The 18,374-nt window shown below is 41.3% G+C and overlaps 1 protein-coding gene across 3 annotated transcripts in view; it reads left to right on the top strand.

The window, feature by feature from the left end:
• Positions 1-18,374, top strand: part of REPS2 (RALBP1 associated Eps domain containing 2) — a 221,737-nt gene that overhangs the window by 184,413 nt on the left and 18,950 nt on the right. For all 3 annotated transcript variants that reach the window (XM_030304954.1, XM_030304955.1, XM_030304956.1), the window contains 2 exons: positions 1,175-1,320; positions 11,873-11,978. In XM_030304954.1, coding sequence (XP_030160814.1) covers positions 1,175-1,320; positions 11,873-11,978 — 252 coding nt within the window. The remainder of the gene's footprint in view (positions 1-1,174; positions 1,321-11,872; positions 11,979-18,374) is intronic.

The following is an 18,374-nucleotide window of genomic DNA, read 5'->3' on the forward strand; positions in this document are numbered from 1 at the left end:
CCCTCCCCTGGGCTTCTTGTCTTTGTTTGCAAATCTCTTTCATGGTTTTTGTGTCCTGAGGTGAATGTTAATGATTCGGGTTTCCTAGAATGTGGGTTCTTTGTGAAGATTAGGGTGCTGATGATTCTTGGGCCTGACCTTGATGCCACTGACAGTTTGCACTTGCCTCTTCAACACACCAGTTAAATATGGCGGCCTTGCTTTTGGCAAGTTCAGGCGGTATGGTGGGGAGGGCCAGGTGCCTTTAGCAGAACCCTGCGTGCTGCTGAGCCTCTGGGAGTGCCTCTGGGGGAGGGCAGTCTGTTCTTTGTGTGCCATGGTGCCCTCTTGAGTCCTGGTGTCTTCACTTTAGCCTCACCCCCCACCTCCATGTCTCTGAGTCCCAGGTCATTTTGCTCAGTAGGCACCACTCACTCGTTGTGTTCTCTGTTCACTTCATCCTCTTCTTACTGGTCCCATTTTTCTCAGACCCTTCTCTGGTCAGAACACTGGCCTTGGGCTCAGGAGCATGGGTGAGGAGGGGCCTCCCAGGAAGCAGGCTGGCTGTCTCCTCCCAGAAGACATTGTGGCTCTTGCTGGGGCACCTGGGTGGCTGAGTCGGTTAAGCATCGACTTCAGCTCAGGTCATGATCTCACGGTTCGCTGGTTCGAGCCCCGCGTTGGGCTCTGTGCTGAGAGCCTGGATCCTGCTTTGGATTCTGTGTCTCCCTCTAGCTCTCTGCCCCTCCCCCACTTGTGCTCTGTCTCTGTCTCTCAAAAAAATGAATAAACATTAAAAAATTTAGAAGACGACATTGTGGCCCTTGAGCTTGACTTCATGTAGGAATTGGGAATGGAAGAATGAGGAGCAGATGACTGAGACCATCACAAACTTCAAAACGTCTCACATATTCCCACAAGCCCCAAAGTGAGGCAAGAGTGAGCTTTGTCTTCAGTTAGAAAAGGCCTCGTGGTGTGAGATGCACACCGCGTTCAGAAAAGGAAGAGAGGGAGGGTGGAACCTGATGCCTGTGTCCCTCCAGTTCTTGCCAAGCCATGAATTTGCCTTTTATCCTCGGGTGTGGAGTTGGAACAGAGCACACGCCTGACCTAGAGGAACATGGGGCTTTGGCATAATGGGGGAGCATTTCGGTTTTTAACTTTTGGGTTTTATTGTTTTGTATTTAATCCGCAGGACATACCGTATTCTCAGCCTCCATCAAAGCCCATCCGAAGGAAATTCCGACCTGAAAACCCAGCTACAGAAAACCAAGACACTTCTACCGCTGTTGGTGGGCCAGCATCGGCAGCGACTGTGAAACCCCACGCGGCAGTCCAAAAGTAAGTCCATCAGATCAGTGAGGTCGGAGACTACCTTTTAAATCTTCACGCATGTGTAAATGTAAATATGTTTACATTTATATTCATGGCCATAGAAGAGTGTGATTTTACGGTTGTATTTTGTCTTAGTCATCTCTGTGGTACTATTACAGCCTGCCAGTCCCCTAGAAAGAGACCACCACCCCAAGGGGCGAGCGAGTACAAAGCTGTAGCATTTTGGTTTGATTCCTTCCTTCCCTCCTCTTTGTCTCCTTCCCACCCCTCTTCTTATGGGGGCCCACGTTTTCCGAGGAGGAAGACAGTGATAGAGATGCCAGTCTTCCCTCTTGACCTGTCTTCTGTTGCCCCAGGGCGAATGGTTAGCTTCATGACCCTTAGACCCAGCTTTCAGTAGATGTGGCTTGTGATTTCTTCTCAGTCCCCATGAAAATTGCCTGTTTTCACTCATCTCGGCACAGAATGGTTGCATGTGGAGCATCCAAAATGCCCATATGACTGGCTGTAACAGACGTTGGAGGGAGGGGGGCACACCTGTGGACATGGCCGGGAGCCGAGAGAACAGTGCTCTTGGACAAACCATTTTTCTCCAGAAGGCTTTGGCTTTAAGGAAGGCTGTCACTTGCCTCAGTTTCCCTCTAGTGAAATCGAGCGAGGTGTTGAGGGCAGAAACCTGCTGCTGTGCATGACTTTGCAAGTGAGCTCGACTGGGCACTAATGTCAGTGCTCAAGATGTGCCCTGACACTGCTCTCGAGGCCTCATAGGTCCCAGGGGCTGCTTTGGGCTTCTCCCATTTCCACTGTTGTGGAAGGAGAAGCAACAGACTCTGGGGGTGCAACTTGCCTTTGGAGCCCAAACCCCGTTCTGAATTTGTGTGGCACTATTCTTCACAGGATGGTGTCTGTGTCTGTTTTTCCAAATGGATCATTTCCTAACGGTGTCAGTGCATAAAGGAAGTGTATTTTGTCCTTACTGGCCGCTGACAGCCTCGACCATCTTCCTGTCACCCTCAGGCCTAGGGGACGGATCCCCGTCAGGGACAGAGATGGCTAAACTCACTTCCGAGTGCTCCCCCAGCTTTCCACTTGAGTCTCTGTTTCACATTACCGCCGGTCAGGGGTGGCCGCTACATCTACCAGAGCGCACAGACGGTGGCTGGTGGGGCTCACGCAGAGATCTTTTTCATTTTCTTTCCTTCGTCTGTTTTTTTAAACAGCTTTATTGAGGTGTAATTCACATAGCATACAATTCACCCTTTTCCATGTACAGTTCGGTGGTGTTCAGTATATCCACAGAGTTGTGCAGCTGTTGCCGCAATCTAATTTTAGAACATTTTCATTGCCCCCAAAAGAAATTCCATTCCCGTTAGCAGTCACTTTCCATTCCCCATCCTGCGTCCCAGGCAACCACTAATCTACTTTCTTTCTTTCTTTTTTTTTTTTTTTTTTATAAATTTGCCTGTTCTGGCCATGTCATGTAAATGGAATCATGCAACATGTGGTCTTTTGTGGCTGGCTTTTTTCCCAGTTACCATTGCGTGTCCAAGGTTTATCTGTGTTGTGGCACAAATGGGTACTTCTTTTTTTATTGCTCAGTAATGTTCCGTTATATGGATAGACCCCGTTGTATTTATCCGTTTCTCACTTGATGGACATGTGGGTTGTTGCCACTTTGAAGCTAGAGAGAACATCACTGGTACACTCTTTGTGTACAAGTTTTTTGTGTGGTCTTACGTTTTCATTTGTCTGCAGTATGTACTTAGGAGTGGAATTTCTGGGTCATATGGCAGCTCTATATTTAGTATTTTGAGGACCTGCCAAACTGTTTTCCACCGTGACTGCAGCATTTTACAGTTTGGCGGGTAACAAACGAGAGTTCCAGTTTCTCCAGTTTCTTCCAACACTTGTTATCTGTTTCTTTTTCTTTTTTTTTTAATTTTTACAGCCATCGTAGTGGGTGTGAAGGGGTATCTTATTGTGCTTTTGATTTGCATTTCCCTCTTGCCTAATGAGGTTGAACATCTTTTCATATATTTATTGGCCATTTGTGTATCTTCTTCGGTGAAATGTCTACTCGGATCCTTTGCCCTTTTTTGCTCAGATTTTTTTTTTTATTCTGAGTAATGGGTTCTTGGCCTATTCTGGATACAAGTCCCTTGTCAGATGTATGACTTGCAAGTATTCTTTCCCATTCTGTAGGTTGTCTTTTCACTTTCTTCAAGGTGTCCTTTGCAGTGCAGAAGTTTGTAATATTGATGACATCCAGTTTATCTATTTTTCTTTCTTTTGTTACTTGTGCTTTTAGTGTCATAGCTAGGAGGCATTGCCTAACCCAAGTTCATAAAGATTTTTTCCTGTGTTTGCTTCTACAGATTTTATAGTTTTAGCTCTTACATCGAAATCCATGGTTAATTTTGAGTTCATGTTTGTGTATAGTGTGAGGAAGGGCCCCAGCTTCATTCTTTTGCATGTGGATATCCTGTTGTTCCCGTACCATTTGTTGAAAGGAGATCCTTTTTTCTTTTATCTACCTGTTTAGTGACTGTCCCTCATTGTGATACTCTCTCACTAGTTAGATGACCATGTGGTGTCAGGCTGAGAGAGTCTCCTGGCCACCAGCAACACAAATAGTGCTGTAAATGGGAGGGATGAATTTCATACAGCTTGTTTTAGTTCCTAGACCAGTTTATTTTGGAGTGATAAGAAGCAACTTAGCATTCATAATTTATTTTATTTTTATTAAAAAATTGTTTTAATTTATTTATTTTGAGAGAGAGCGAGCAGAGGAGGAGCAGAGAGAGTCCCAAGCAGGTTCCACACTGTCCACGCAGAGCCCAATGCACTCATAATGCACACAGCCAATGAACTCATGAACCACAAGATCGTGACCTGAGCCGAAACCAAGAGTCTGACACTTAACCGACTGAGCCACCCAAGCACCCCAGCATTCATAATTTTTTAAGCCCCGGAGAGAGAGACAGCCAGAAACATGATGTATAGTTCTTATTCACCCATGGTTTTTTGGGGAAAGAATTAAATTCTCATGTGCTTAGACATCTCTTGTCTGTAGGAAATTAATCTCTCTCATGCATCTGGAGTGGTCTTTACTATGTATTGTTTGGGGAAAAATGAGAAAAGAGTCACAAATCATTTTCTTAATTACCTAACAGAACCCTGGTTAAGAAAGGCTAAAAAAAAAAAAAAAGACTAGTTGGAAAGTGGTCATCAGCTCTTTGGGAAATCAACATCAGCACTGACCTATTGTAAGAAACAAATTCTTCTTCAGATATCATCGTCTACTCCATTTAGGGCAAAAGAAAAATAAAATATTGTCTCCACGCAAGCTGCTGAGTCCAGGTTATAACTAATAAACACCTCTTGTATTGTGTCATCATTAATGAGCTGCTCCTAAGGACAAAAATGGGTTTTTTAAAGAAATACTTTGGTTTACTTGGTTTTGCCTCACATCTCGCCTATCTAGTAAAGATGAACTTTGGGAAAATAGAATTGTTTGAACAGTTTGGAGAGAGAGGATGTTGTGTAACAGTACTATGACTGAAACTGTGCCAGCGGCCACAGCGTCCTGGACCACCCCAGGGCATACCCAGCAGCCAGTGTGGCAGTGTCTGCTTGCCTGCATGATGCTCTCAGTGTGGCTGGGATTCTGTTTTTCTTCCTGCTTCATATTTGGCAGCACTGGAATGTCTGTGGGGCTGATGAGTGGCATCCCTAATGAAATCTACCATTTCCAAGTAGAGAGAAGGCAATACAACTTCATTTCTTAGAAGCTGTACTCATAATTCCTTGGGAGAAATCAGGGCTCAGGTTGGAGGCTAAGAAGATTTTTCTCATCAAGAGACCCTAGTTTATATGCTTTCAAATATTGATTCAGCTGTTTGATTGAAACCCAGGTAACAGCCACTCAGCTAACGTAGAAATTGCCTTCTTTCCTGTGTAAAAATCTGCGATGGTGAGTAGTCGAAGCATAGAGTAGCTCTGCCCAGGAACCCAGGTGCCTTCCTGTGTTCTTGTTCTAGATCCCCATGGGGGTTCCCTTTATCCCTGTGGTTGCAGATGGCTCACCAGCATGTTCATATTCTGGGCCCCAGAGAGGAGAAAGGAAAAATGGAGAGAAAACAGATTACTTTTTTTTTTTTTTTTTTTTTAAATTTTTTTTTTTCAACATTTTTTTATTTATTTTTGGGACAGAGAGAGACAGAGCATGAACGGGGGAGGGGCAGAGAGAGAGGGAGACACAGAATCGGAAACAGGCTCCAGGCTCTGAGCCATCAGCCCAGAGCCCGACGCGGGGCTCGAACTCACGGACCGCGAGATGGTGACCTGGCTGAAGTCGGACGCTTAACCGACTGCGCCACCCAGGCGCCCCGAAAACAGATTACTTTTAAGGACATGACTCAGAAGTGGCACACATCACTTCTCTCTGATCCCTTTGGCCCAGAGTTAGACATATAGCCTTACCTACCTGCAGTAGAGACAGGGAAATAGAGTTTTTTTGGTTGGATGGCATGTACCTCATTCAACTGCAGATGATAGGCTGGCTACTGCAAACAAGAGGGCACAGGAATAGGTTTTGGAGGATAGTCGGCCGCAAAACCTTGAGTGGACGGTGCCTCACAGTGCTGCAGTTCTTAATTGATAGATAGCATGACACACAGTAGAACCAGACAAAGTAAATGTCTGCTTAACTGTTACTCCTTCATTTTCCTCCGTGGAAACCAGGCCAGTTAGAGCCTGGCCTGGAACAGTGAGTGAAAATATTACAAGAACCTGAAGAGACAAACTGCAGAAGCAACTCTTAAGAGGATGGGTCAAGTTAAATGCTTCGCTGACCTCTTCATAGGTATTCTGGGCTTGATCCTATCTTGGTGTTATTTAGGCCTCCTTTGTAGCAAATGATAAAAAGCAACTTGAGGTAGCAAAACCATTCTCTTTATTATAAGAATATAGGGGTGACTCATAGAAATCCGCGGCAGGATTAGGAGTGGGTTGGAAGAGAAGATTGCAAACCCTTTGGGGTGCCTTCTCATTCCTCTCAATTTTCTGAGGGTGTTTTTGACATTTTTATCTGTGAAGACTCCTCAAGCACCTACAACTCCAGAGATTACTTTCTCTCTGTGCTGGGCCCAGGCTGAACTGAACTATTAGCCATAACCCAGATCCTTTGGAGGGAGAATTTGGTCAGCTCAGCATGGGCCAGCATCCACTCAAGGGTCAAAATAGAGGTGAAGGTTTTCTTAAGACAAATATGACTGCCTGCCAGGGGCCCATCCCAGTGGAGGAGGTGGGAGGAGATGGAGACAGTTCCCAAAGAAGGAGGAAACTGTTAGGAACTGAGCACACATAATGTGGTAGTTTAAAGAGGGACATCACGTTCTGATCAACATCTTTTTTTAAACTTTTTATTTTGAAATAATTACAGATTCACAAGAAATTACAAAAACTGTACAGAGCAGTCCTGTGTATCTTTTTTTTTAATGTTTTATTTTTGAGAGAGCGAGACAGAGTGAACGCACATGCAAGTAGGTGAGGGGCAGAGAGAGGGGGACAGAGGATCCGAAGTAGGCTCTGTGCTGACAGCAGCAAGCCCGATGCGGGGCTCAAACTCTCAAGCCATGAGATCATGACCTGAGCCAAGCTCAGATGCTTAACCGACTGAGTCATCCAGGTGCCCCAGTCCTGTGTTCTTTCGCCTAGTTTCTCCCAATGGATAACATTTTACCCAACTGTAGTACAATATCAAAACCAGGAAACTGGCATTGGGATAGTGTATGTGTAGTTCTGTGTCATTTAATCCCATGTGTAGAGTCTTGTAACCACCACTGTAATCAAGGTACAGAAGTCAGACCTACCCCGTCCTCCTCACCATTCCTTACCCCTGGCAACGACTGATCTGTTTCCCCTATCTATAGTTTTATCATTTTGAGAATATTATATAAATAGAATCGCACAGCATGTGACCTTGTGAGTTTGGCTTTTTTTCACTTGGCACAGTCCCTTGACATCCAAGTTATGTATCTCAGTCCACACTGCTAAGCTGTATTCTGTGGTATGGATGTACTATAGTCTGTTGAGCCATTTGCCTGTCGAGAGACGTTTTGGTTGTGTCTAGTTGTTCAGAATTGTAAATAAAGCTACTATGAGCATCTTGTGTACAGGTTCTCATGTGTACATAACTTTTGATTTCTCTGGTATAAATGTCCAAGAATGTGACTGCTGGGTTGTGTGTTGAGTATATGTTTAGTTTTTAAAGAACCTGCCACGCTGTTTTCCAAAATGGCTCTACCATTTTACATTTCCACCGGCAATGTATGGCAGGTGCAGTGTGTCCACATCCTCACCAGCATTTGGTATTGTCACTATGTTTTTTACTTTAGCTGTTCAAATAGGTGTGTAGTTCTATCCTATTGTGGTCTTAATTTGCATTTCCCTAATGGCTAGTGATGTCGAGCGTCTTTTCATGTGTGTATTTGCCATCATATATCCTCTTTGGTAACGTCTCTTGAAGTCCTTTGCCCGTTTTCTAATTGAATTGTTTTTTGTTGTTGAGATTTGAGAGTTCCTTATGTGTTTTAAATACATATAAATGGTCAGATACGTGTTTTGAATATATTTTCTCTCAGTCTGTAGCTTGTCATTTCATCCTCTTTAACAGTCTTTTGTAGTGTGAAAGCTCTTAAAATTTCGAAGAAGTCCAGCTTATTGATTTTTTTTTTTTCTTGTATGGATCGTGCTTTTTTTGTCGCATCTAAAACTCTTCACCAAGCCCTAGGTCCTAAAGATTTTCTCGTGTGTTTTCTTCTAAAAGTTTTGTAATTTTACATTTTATATTTAACTTGCTGGATCCATTAGGTCAGGGTTCTTTTCCTTTTTTTTTTTGGCTTGTGGATGTTGAACTGCTTCAGCCCTGTTGGTTGAAAAGACTATTCTTGCTCCATTGACTTACATTTGCACATCTGTCAAAACTAAGTTGTACCAATGTGAATCTGTTTCTGGGTTCTCTGTTCTGTTTGGCTGATCTATGTGTCTTTTCCTCTTGCCAATACCACACAGTACTGATTCCTGTCTTCATTACTTATTTACTTGATTACTATAGCTCTATAATAAAATGTCTATTTCTCCCACTTTATTAGGATTTTTTAGAATTGTTTTAGCTATTCTGATTCCTCTGACCTTCCATGTAAATTTTAGAGTAATTTTGTATTGATCTACAAAAATCTTGCTGAGATTTCAGTAGGAATTATGTTAACCTTTGTATCAACCCGGGGAGAGTTGATATCTTTACTATGTTGAGTCATCCAATCCATGAACATGATAAATATTTCTCTATTTATTTTGATTCTAATTTTTCATTAGTGTTGCATAGTTTTCAGCATGTAAATCTTTTTTTTTTTTTTTACCATTTTATTTATTTATCTAATTTACATCCAAGTTAGCAAATAGACCCATAATGATTTCAGGAGTATATTTCTTAATGCCCCTTACCCATTTTAGCCCATCCCCCCCCTCCCACAACCCCTCCAATAACCCTCTGTTTGTTCTCCATGTTTGGTTGGACATAAGAGTCTCTTAGGTTTTGTCCCCCTCCCTGTTTTTATATGATTTTTGCTTCCCTTCCCTTATGTTCATCTGTTTTGTATCTTGAAGTCCTCATATGAGTGAAGTCCTATGATATTTGTCTTTCTGTGACCAATTTTGCTTAGCAATAATACCCTCTAGTTCCATCCACGTAGTTGCGAATGGCAAGATCCATGCTCCTGGATAGGAAGAACAAATATTGTTAAAATGTTAATACTACCCAAAGCAATCTACATATTCAATGCAATACTTATCAAAATAACACCAGCATTCTTCACAGAGCTAGAACAAACAATCCTAAAATCTGTATGGAACCAGAAAAGACCCAGAATAGCCAAAGCAATCTTGAAAAAGAAAACCAAAGCAGGAGACATCACAATCCCGGACTTCAAGCTGTATTCCAAAGCTGTAAACATCAGGACAGTATGGTAATGGCACAAAAACAGATACTCGGATCAATGGAACAGAATAGAGAACCCAGAAATGGACCCACAAACATATGGCCAACTAGACTTTGACAAAGCAGGAAAGAATATCCAGTGGAATAAAGTCAGTATGTAAATCTTGTATCTGTTTTGATATATCTAAGAATTTCTGTTTGAATCTTTGTAAGTGATACTGTATTTTCCCCCAAGTATTCATTGTTACTGTATCAAAACTCTATTGATTTTTGTATGTTAATCTTCTGTCCTCCAAACTCACTTCTATTCTTGCTGAAATAATAGTTCTGAGAATTTTTTTTTTATAGATTCCGTGGAATTTTCTATATAGGTCATCATGTCATCGGCAGATAGTGACAGTTTCATTCTTTCCAATATGTGTGCCTTTTATTTCTTTTTCTTGAATTATTGTGCTAGCTAGGACTTCTAGCACTGTGTTGAAAATAATAATGAGAGTAGAAATCCTTGCTTTGTTCTTCATCTTAGGGGGAAAGCATTCAGTTTTTCATTATGTATGATGTTAGCTGTGGCTTTTTTTGTAGAAATTCTTCATCAAGTTGAGCAGTTTGGCCTCTACTCACAGTTTTCTGAGAGTTTTTATCATGAAATGGGTATTGAGTTTTAACCGGTGCTTTTTCTATATCGGTTGATACAATCATGTGAGTTTTTTCTTTCAACTGTCAGGATGGTGGATTATACTGATTGACTTTTGAATATTAAATCAGTCTTGCATCTCTGGAATAAAACTCTCTTGGTCATGGCGTATAGTATTTAAATATATTGAAATTCAATTTGTTAATATTTTATTAAAAGATTTTGCATCTATCTCCAGGAGAGATACTTTGTCTAATTTATGTCTTGCTAGGCTGCCCCCTTCCAAGTCATTTCACTAGAGAGAGCAGCGGTTGGGCTTGGTGGAAGGTGCTTTTTTATGTCTGCCCTTATTGGCATTTATGGATTTCTGACTTCTCCACTATCTAGTCTGGAATATATGAAGCAAAAAAGAAAACTCAGGGAATTCACTGCTATGTATTTCCCTGGGTACCAAGTTCCCTAGCTGGTTTGCCTTCTTCACTTTTTGGAGTAATCTTTTTTTTTTTTAAGTTTATTTATTTTGAGGGAGAGGGGGAGGAGAGGGGGAGGGGAGAGGGAGGAGTAGAAAGAGAGGGAGAGAGAAGGAGGAGCAGAGGGAGAGGGAGAGAGAGAGAATCCCAAGTAGGTTCTGCGTGGTCAGTGCAGAGCCCAACGTGGGGTTCAGTCTCACAACTGTGAGATCATGACCTGAGCCAAAATCAAGAGTCAGACGGTTAACTGACTGAGCCACCCAGGTGCCCCTTTTTCAAGTAATCTTATGTTTGTTTTATATATCATGTCCAGGATTTTAACTGTACTTGGTGGGTAGAGAGAAGTGTGTCTACTCTATGTTGTCCTGAAACTGGAAGGTCAATCCTTATCTTTCTAAACATAGATTTTAAAGCCTCTTCCGTGCCTATTTATGGATGGAAAAAAATTCATCTTTAAACTTGTTGGGGAAGGGAGTATGCCTTCTGCAGATTGTAGCAGAGTGGGTACCATAGTGTACATTCTCAGCAAATATTAATCAGATCTCCACAGTGGTCGCTGTCTCCACAGCCAGCAACTCTGGCTGAGTTGCTCTCACCTAGAACCCACCTCTCACTGATTACAAATATGTCTGGGTTTTTTTTTTTTCCTCTGAGAATTCAGTATTTTTTGCAGTGGGATATAGGGCTATAGGTTATGCAGTCACGTTGATTTATCATCCCAACTGTAGACAGCTTTGAAAGAGAAAGAGGGTTCTGAGAATAATTAGGGCCAGGCAAGCAGTGTAAGCAGAGACTGTAATGGGCAAAGTGGAACATGTGGTCACCCTAGTTATACCTGCTCTGTGAATTTACTATTGACTTAATTTGGGGATACTGGTATTAAAACATTTCTGTTTTCCTCAGTGCCACAGATGTGTGTTGGTGAACGCACACATGTGAGCATACTCACATACACTCAAGCGTTTATGCCTAACAATGAAGAAATGAAGGAGAGTTATACAGGCTGGCTAAGTTAATGTAGGATTTTTGCTAAAGAGAATGTTCTTCTATTCATTTCCTTCAGACTTGTCCACAGGGGCCACCTGCAGGTCTTTTAAATGCCATTAATGCTTACACAAAAAGGGCATTCTAGTTAATGTGGTTTGTCAGGAAGAAATACTTATTAAATTGTCTGGGAATAAATGGAATGCGAGGTTTGAAAAGGTCCAATTCACAGCTTTTCTTCAAGTTATAAAATGGGAATTACTTCAGGTGTAAATAATTGATCCCGACAAATTTGTTTCATTTGGTGTGCACCTGCCTGCTGTCTGTCTGTGAATGTATGATTTTATTTTTGGAGCCCTGTGACACTGGTCCCTTGTTCGTTTAGCACTTCCCATGAATCCGAGTGTTTGGACCCACAAGGGTCTGGACCTCTGGGTTCTAGTTCACTGAACTGTTTGTGCTTTTTTATAGACAGTCTTCCAAACAGAAGAAGGCTATTCAAACTGCTATCCGCAAAAATAAAGAGGCAAACGCGGTGCTGGCCCGGTTGAACAGTGAACTCCAGCAGCAGCTCAAGGTAAGGGGCTTCCCGAATGTGGATCACCAAGCTTTCTGTGTGGTGGTTTTGTTTTGCCCCTTGGCCGCGCACTGGCTTCTGTTCCTGTTGGTAAGACTTTCATCTTTGTTCTCAAACTTCTTTTGGAAGGCAGAGAATCGCTGCACTTAAGTTTCATGGGTTGATTCTCGTATGTTTAGAGGAAGACTAGTCACTTGAATGTGCAGGCTGCATATCGTGTGTTCGTTAAACGGAGAGAAAATCTATTACAAAGGCTGTCTGAAGCATTCTTCTTTGTCCAAAGCTTCTGGATAAACCCTTGATCGTTTAGATCCTCCCTGAATGATTCTATACTTCTTTAGGCCGAAGAGGGTGGCCCTGATAACTATCAAAGGCCCAACCCCTCCCCTGAGCACTTTGGAAGTGGTTCCATGGCACCTTCTCAAGGACATGATCCCTGTCCTTATCACCGCTTGCTCTTTTCCCTTCATCTCTCCTGTGTTAGTTTCCCAGCACCGTCGTAACGAAGTACTACAAACTCGGTGGCTTAAAGTCACAGAAATCGCTTCTCACAACTCTGGAGGCTCGAAGTCTGAAGTCCAGGTGTCAGCAGGGCCATGCTCTATCTGCAGGCTCTAGGGGAGAATCCTTCTTGCTTCCCAGCTTCTGGTAGTTGCTGGCAATCCTGGGCATTCCTTGGCTTCTAGATGTATCATTCCAATATCTGTTTCCACTGCCACATGGCGTTGTCTCTGGATCTGTGTCCAAATTCCTCCTCTTACTGTGTCCTCTTCTTATAGGGACACCAGTCCTTGAATTAGGGCCTTCTCTAATTTAGCATAACCTCATTTTAATTAAATCACATCCACAAAGGTCCTATAAGGTCACATTTACAGGTGCTGGGGGTTAGGACTGAAGCATATCGTTTTGGGGGACATGGTTCTACCTCCTACGTGCCCTGATTCTCTACTGCGTCGTTGCCATCCACATCCACACGCACCAGGATTGTCCTTGGTCTTCTCGCATCCTTCTCTAGCTGCAGCCCCAGCTCCCTGGTCTCCTTCCCAGCTAGGTTTCTTCTTACTCTCCTTCCTCACCAACAGCTTTCTCTCTCTCCGCTTCAGTGTGGCTTCACTCTCCTCCATTCACACCCCTCCTATGACCAAATCCAATGGGCTGTTTCAGTACTACTTGAATTTTCAGAAGAATTCTACACAATGGACTATTGCCTTCTCTGGCATTGCTTTTCTCACTGGTTTTGGGGTTTAATACTTTTCTCATGTTCTTTCTATTCCTTCCCTTCCTGGTGTTTCTTCCTTAGCATTCTCTGCTATTTCTTCCTTCTTTGATTTCTGTTGTATTATTCTTCCCTTTGCCCCAGTATTTTATTATGAACATTTTCAAGCTTACAGGAAAGTTGGAAGAATCCTATGGTAAATACTTTCATAGCCACCTCTTTTTAACATTTTAGTATACTTGTTTTATCATGTATCTATGCCTCTGTCCCTCAGTCTATCTTATGTCTAACATTTTTTAAATGTTTATTTATTTTGAGAGACAGCGAGCACGAGGAGGGGAGGGGCAGAGAAGGAGGGAGAGAGAGAGGTTCTGCATAGCCCCACATGGGGCTCAATCTCACAAACCATGAGATCATGACCTGAGCCGATCAAGAGCCGGACACTTAACTGACTGAGCCACCCAGATGCCCCTGTTTTTAACGTATTTTTAAGTACATTGCAGACATCTGTTTGCATCCCCTAGCTTGCAACATGCGTATCGTTAACTAGAATTCAGTATTTTTACAGGTTTTTCTGATGATGTAAGTTTTCCATGAAATGAATGCAGGAATCTTAAATGTGTATTTGCTCAGTTTTTTACAAATGCATATACTTACGGAACCCAAACCCCTATCGAGATTTAGAACATTATCATTACCCCAGGGGGCTGCCTCATGCTCCTTCCCAGTCAATTCCTGCCACTCACACAGTTCTTACTTTGTGATGCCATAGTGTTGCTTATTCTGTAACTTTATATAAATGGTGTCCTCCAATGTGTACTTTTGTGTAAAGCTTATTTCACTTAGTATTACATTTTTGAGATTGATTTATATTGCTTGTCCGTTCCTTTTTACTGATGGATAGTATTCCATTCAGTGATGGTGTCACAATTTGGTTATCAGTTATTAATGAGTTATCCTATTAATGGACACCTGAGCTGTTTCCAGTTTTTGGCTATTTTGAAGAAAATGACACTCTGGAGTGAGTCTTTGTGTGGAAATATATTCTCATTTCTCTCGAGGAAATCCCCAAGATTTGGATTAGTAGGTAATGTGGTACGTGTATGTGATTAGTTTTATTAGAAACTAATAGAGCTTTTCCCAAAGTGGTTTAAGTATTTTGTACTCGTCCCATGTAGAGCATGAGAGTTCCCGTTGTTCCACATCCTTGCTGACATTTGGTGGCGGTCTTTTTCTTTTTAGAGAGCGAGCGAGCACGAGTGGGGGAGGGGGCAGAGGGAGAGAGGGAGAGAATCTTAAGTAGGCTCAATACTCAGTGCTGAGCCCAATGCGGGGCTTGATCTCACAACCCTGAGATCATGACCTGAGCTCAAATCCAGAGTTGGACTCTCAACAAACTGAGCCACCCAGGTGCCCCAGTGTTGTTCTTTTAATTTTAGTTGATCCTGTGGTTATGTAGTTTTTATTTTGTGTCTCCTTGATGCATAATTTTGCCGAGCACTTTTTTATTGCAATTATATTTACCTTTCATGTATTTTATTTTATAAAGTGTCTTTTCAAAATACAGTAAAACCTTGGTTTGTGAGCATAATTCGTTCTGGAAACATGCTTGTGATCCAAAGCACTTATATATCAGAGCACATTTCCCCATAAGAAATAATGAAAACTCAGATGATTTATTCCACAACACAAAAATATTCATATAAAAATGATTGCAATACTGTAATATAATACAAAATAATAAATAAAATACAAAATATAAAGAAAAATAAAGAAGTTAACCTTCACTTACCTTTGAAAACCTTCATGGCTGGTGTGAGGGAGACCAGAGAGAGGAGGGTTATTGAGTAGGACGACTTTTACTATTACTAACAGATGTTGACTACAGTACAGTATTAATCAACTCTTGTCATAGACTGTAGTTAATGTAATTGACAGGAAGGCAGCAGAGGAAAGGGTCTGTATCTGCAGGCAGCCTGACCTAGAATGAAGCAGAGCATTCCTAAGCTTACTCTTGTCTGGAAAAGCAAAGGACTGGCCATGGGTGCTTTGAAGCGACAAAAAATACACTAGTGCCAGTTGTGGGCTCCTTCCAGCGTTCTGAAAAATCACTGATTTCTGCTGAACACTGTGGCCTAAGACAGAACATCTGAGCATCCAAGCATGGGAGATGATCATCCACAATCCACACCAAGCTAGCCAGAGAGAGAGAGAGAAGAACCATTGGCTCAGTTCTGATCATGTGACATTGGGCGTCACATACTAGTTGTATTGCAAGACATCGCTCATTTATCAAGTTAAAATTTATTAGAAATGTTTGCTCGTTTTGAGGAACACTCGCAGAACAAGTTACTTGCAACCCAAGGTTGTACTGTATTTGCCCATTTTAAAAATTGTTTTTGTGGAGTTGTAGGTAGATTTTTTTTAATGTTTATTTTTGAGAGAGAGAGAGGGAGAGAAGAAGTGGGGGAGGGGCAGAGAGAGAGGGAGACAGATGATCCGAAGCAGGCTCTGCGCCATCAGCGCAGAGCCCACTGCAGGCCTCGAACTCACAAACTGCCAGATTATGACCTGAGCCACAGTTGGACACTCAACCAGGCGCCCAGGCACCCAGGTGCCACCCAGGCGCCCCTAGGCAGATGCTTTTTATATTATCTTGGTTACTACTAGTCCTTTGTCAGATACCTGTTTTATAAATGTTTTCTTGCAGTCTTCGTTTTGCTTATTCATTTTCTTAACTGTATCTTTTCATGAACAGAAGTTTTTAATTTCCATGAAGTCGAATTTATCATTTTTTTTGGTTATTTTTTTCCTATATAAGGAAACTGCCTACATCTAAACAATGAATCTAGTCTCTTATGTTTTCTCTTAAAGGCTTTATTGTTTTAGTTTTTACTTTTAGGTCTTAAGATAATTATTTAAACTACTGAGGTATGATTGACACACCAAAAGCTGTGAATATTTAGTGTATGCAACATGATACATACAGTTTGGAGATAATTATATATCCATGGACCCATCACTACAATTTATGCCATAAAACTATCCATCACCTCTACAAGTTCCCTCCTCTCTCTCTCTTTCTCTCTTATTATTTTGTGTATATGATAAGAATGTTTAACGTAAGATCTACCCTCTTAGCAAATTTTTAATTATACACTACAGTATAATTAATTGTAGGCACTATGCTGTATAGATCTCTAGGCTTTACTCATCCTGTATGACTGAAACTTAGTGTCTCTGCATTTCCCCCAGTCCCTGACCACCACCATTCTGCACTCTCCTTTTCGGAGTCTGACTATTATAGATTGCTCATATGAATGGTGTCAGTTAGCATTTGCCCTTCTGTGTCTGGCTTATTTCCCTTACCATAATGTCCTGTGGGTTTATCTATGTTGTTGCAAACGGCTGAATTTCTTTCTTTTTTAAGGCTCAGTAATATTCCATTGTACATATATACATTTTCTTTATCCATTTGTCCATTGGTAGACATTTAGGTTCCTTCCATGTCTTGGCTACCGTGAATAATGCTACCGTGAGCATGAGAGTACAGATGTGTCTTCAAGGTACTGATTTTAACTCCTTTGGATATATACCCAGAAGCTGGATCATATGGTAGTTCTGTTTTTTTTTCAGCTTTATTGAGATATAATTGACATATACCACTGTGTAGTTTTAAGGTATACAACATGTTGATTTGATACATTGACATATTGAAATATGATTATCATGGTATCGTTAATTAATGCCTTTATCACCTCACATAATTATTAGTTCTTTTCTGCGGTGAGAACATTTAAGATTTACTCTCTTGGCAACTTTCAGGTATGTAATACAGTAGTGTTAATTGTAGTCATCATGTGTACATTAGATCCCTAGAACTTACTCATCTTACAATTGGAAGTTTGCAGCCTTGATCAACATCTCTCCATTTCCCCCAAGTCCCTGGCAACTGCCATTCTATTTTCTGTTTCTATGAATTTGGCTTTTACATTCCACACACAGGTGATATCATACAATATTTACCTTTCTCTGTCTGACTTATTTCCCCTGGTGTAGTGCCCACAGGGTCCATCTCTGTCACAAAGGGTAGGGTTTCCTTCTTTCTTATAGCTGAGTAAGACTCCACTGTATGTATGTACTGCATCTTTATCCATTCATTTGTAGACAGACCCTAATGTTCCCATATCTTGCCTATTGTAAATAACGCTGTGGTGAACATGCAGATACCCCTTAGAAATCCTGATTTTTTTTTTTTTCATTTGGATACCCAGAAGTGGGATTGCTGGATCAGATGATGGTTCTTTTAATATTGAGGAACCTCCATACTGTTTATTCCATGGTGGCCAATTTACAGTCCTACCAACAGTGCACAAGGATTCCCTTTTCTCCACATTTTTGCCAACACTTATCTCTTACCTTTTTGATAATAGTCATTTTGACAGGTGTGAGGGGATCTCCTATTGTGGTTTTGATTTACATTTCCTTGGTGATTGCTGATGTTGGGCGTCTTTTTATGTATCTGTTGGTCATTTCTTTTGGTATGTTGTATTTCCATTTTCATTTGTTTCAAGATAACTTTTGATTTCTTCTTTGACCTATTGGTTATTCAGGAGTGTCAATTTCCACATATTTATGAATTTTCCAGCTTTCTTCCTGTTAATTGATTTCTAGTTTCATAACATTGTGATCAGAAACAATACTTGGTATGCTTTCAATCTTTTTAAGTTTTCCAGGACTTGTTTTGTGACCTATCATGATCTATCCTGGAGAGTGGCACTTGAAAAGAATATGTATTCTGCTGCTGCTGCTGCTGCTGGATAGAATGTTCTTTATATGTCTGTTAGGTCCATTTGGTCTAAAGTATAGCTCAAGTTCAACATTTCCTTACTGATTTTCTGTCTGGATGATATATGCATCGATTTCTCCCTTCAGATCTGTTATTTGCTTAATATATTTAGGTGCTCTGATGTTGGGTACATATGTATTTACGATTGTTATATTTTCTTGATGAATTAACCCCTAAACATTAAATAATGACCTTCTTTGCCTCTTGTTATGGTTTTTGGTTTAAAGTCTGTTTTGTCTGATTTAAGTATAGCCACCCTGCTCTCTGGGTTTTTCATTTGCATGAATTACCCTTTCTCATCCCTTCACTTTGAGCCTTGTGTGTGACCATA

Source organism: Lynx canadensis, chromosome X (assembly GCF_007474595.2).
Source record: "Lynx canadensis isolate LIC74 chromosome X, mLynCan4.pri.v2, whole genome shotgun sequence".
In the NCBI taxonomy this organism is placed as follows: Eukaryota; Metazoa; Chordata; class Mammalia; order Carnivora; family Felidae; genus Lynx; species Lynx canadensis.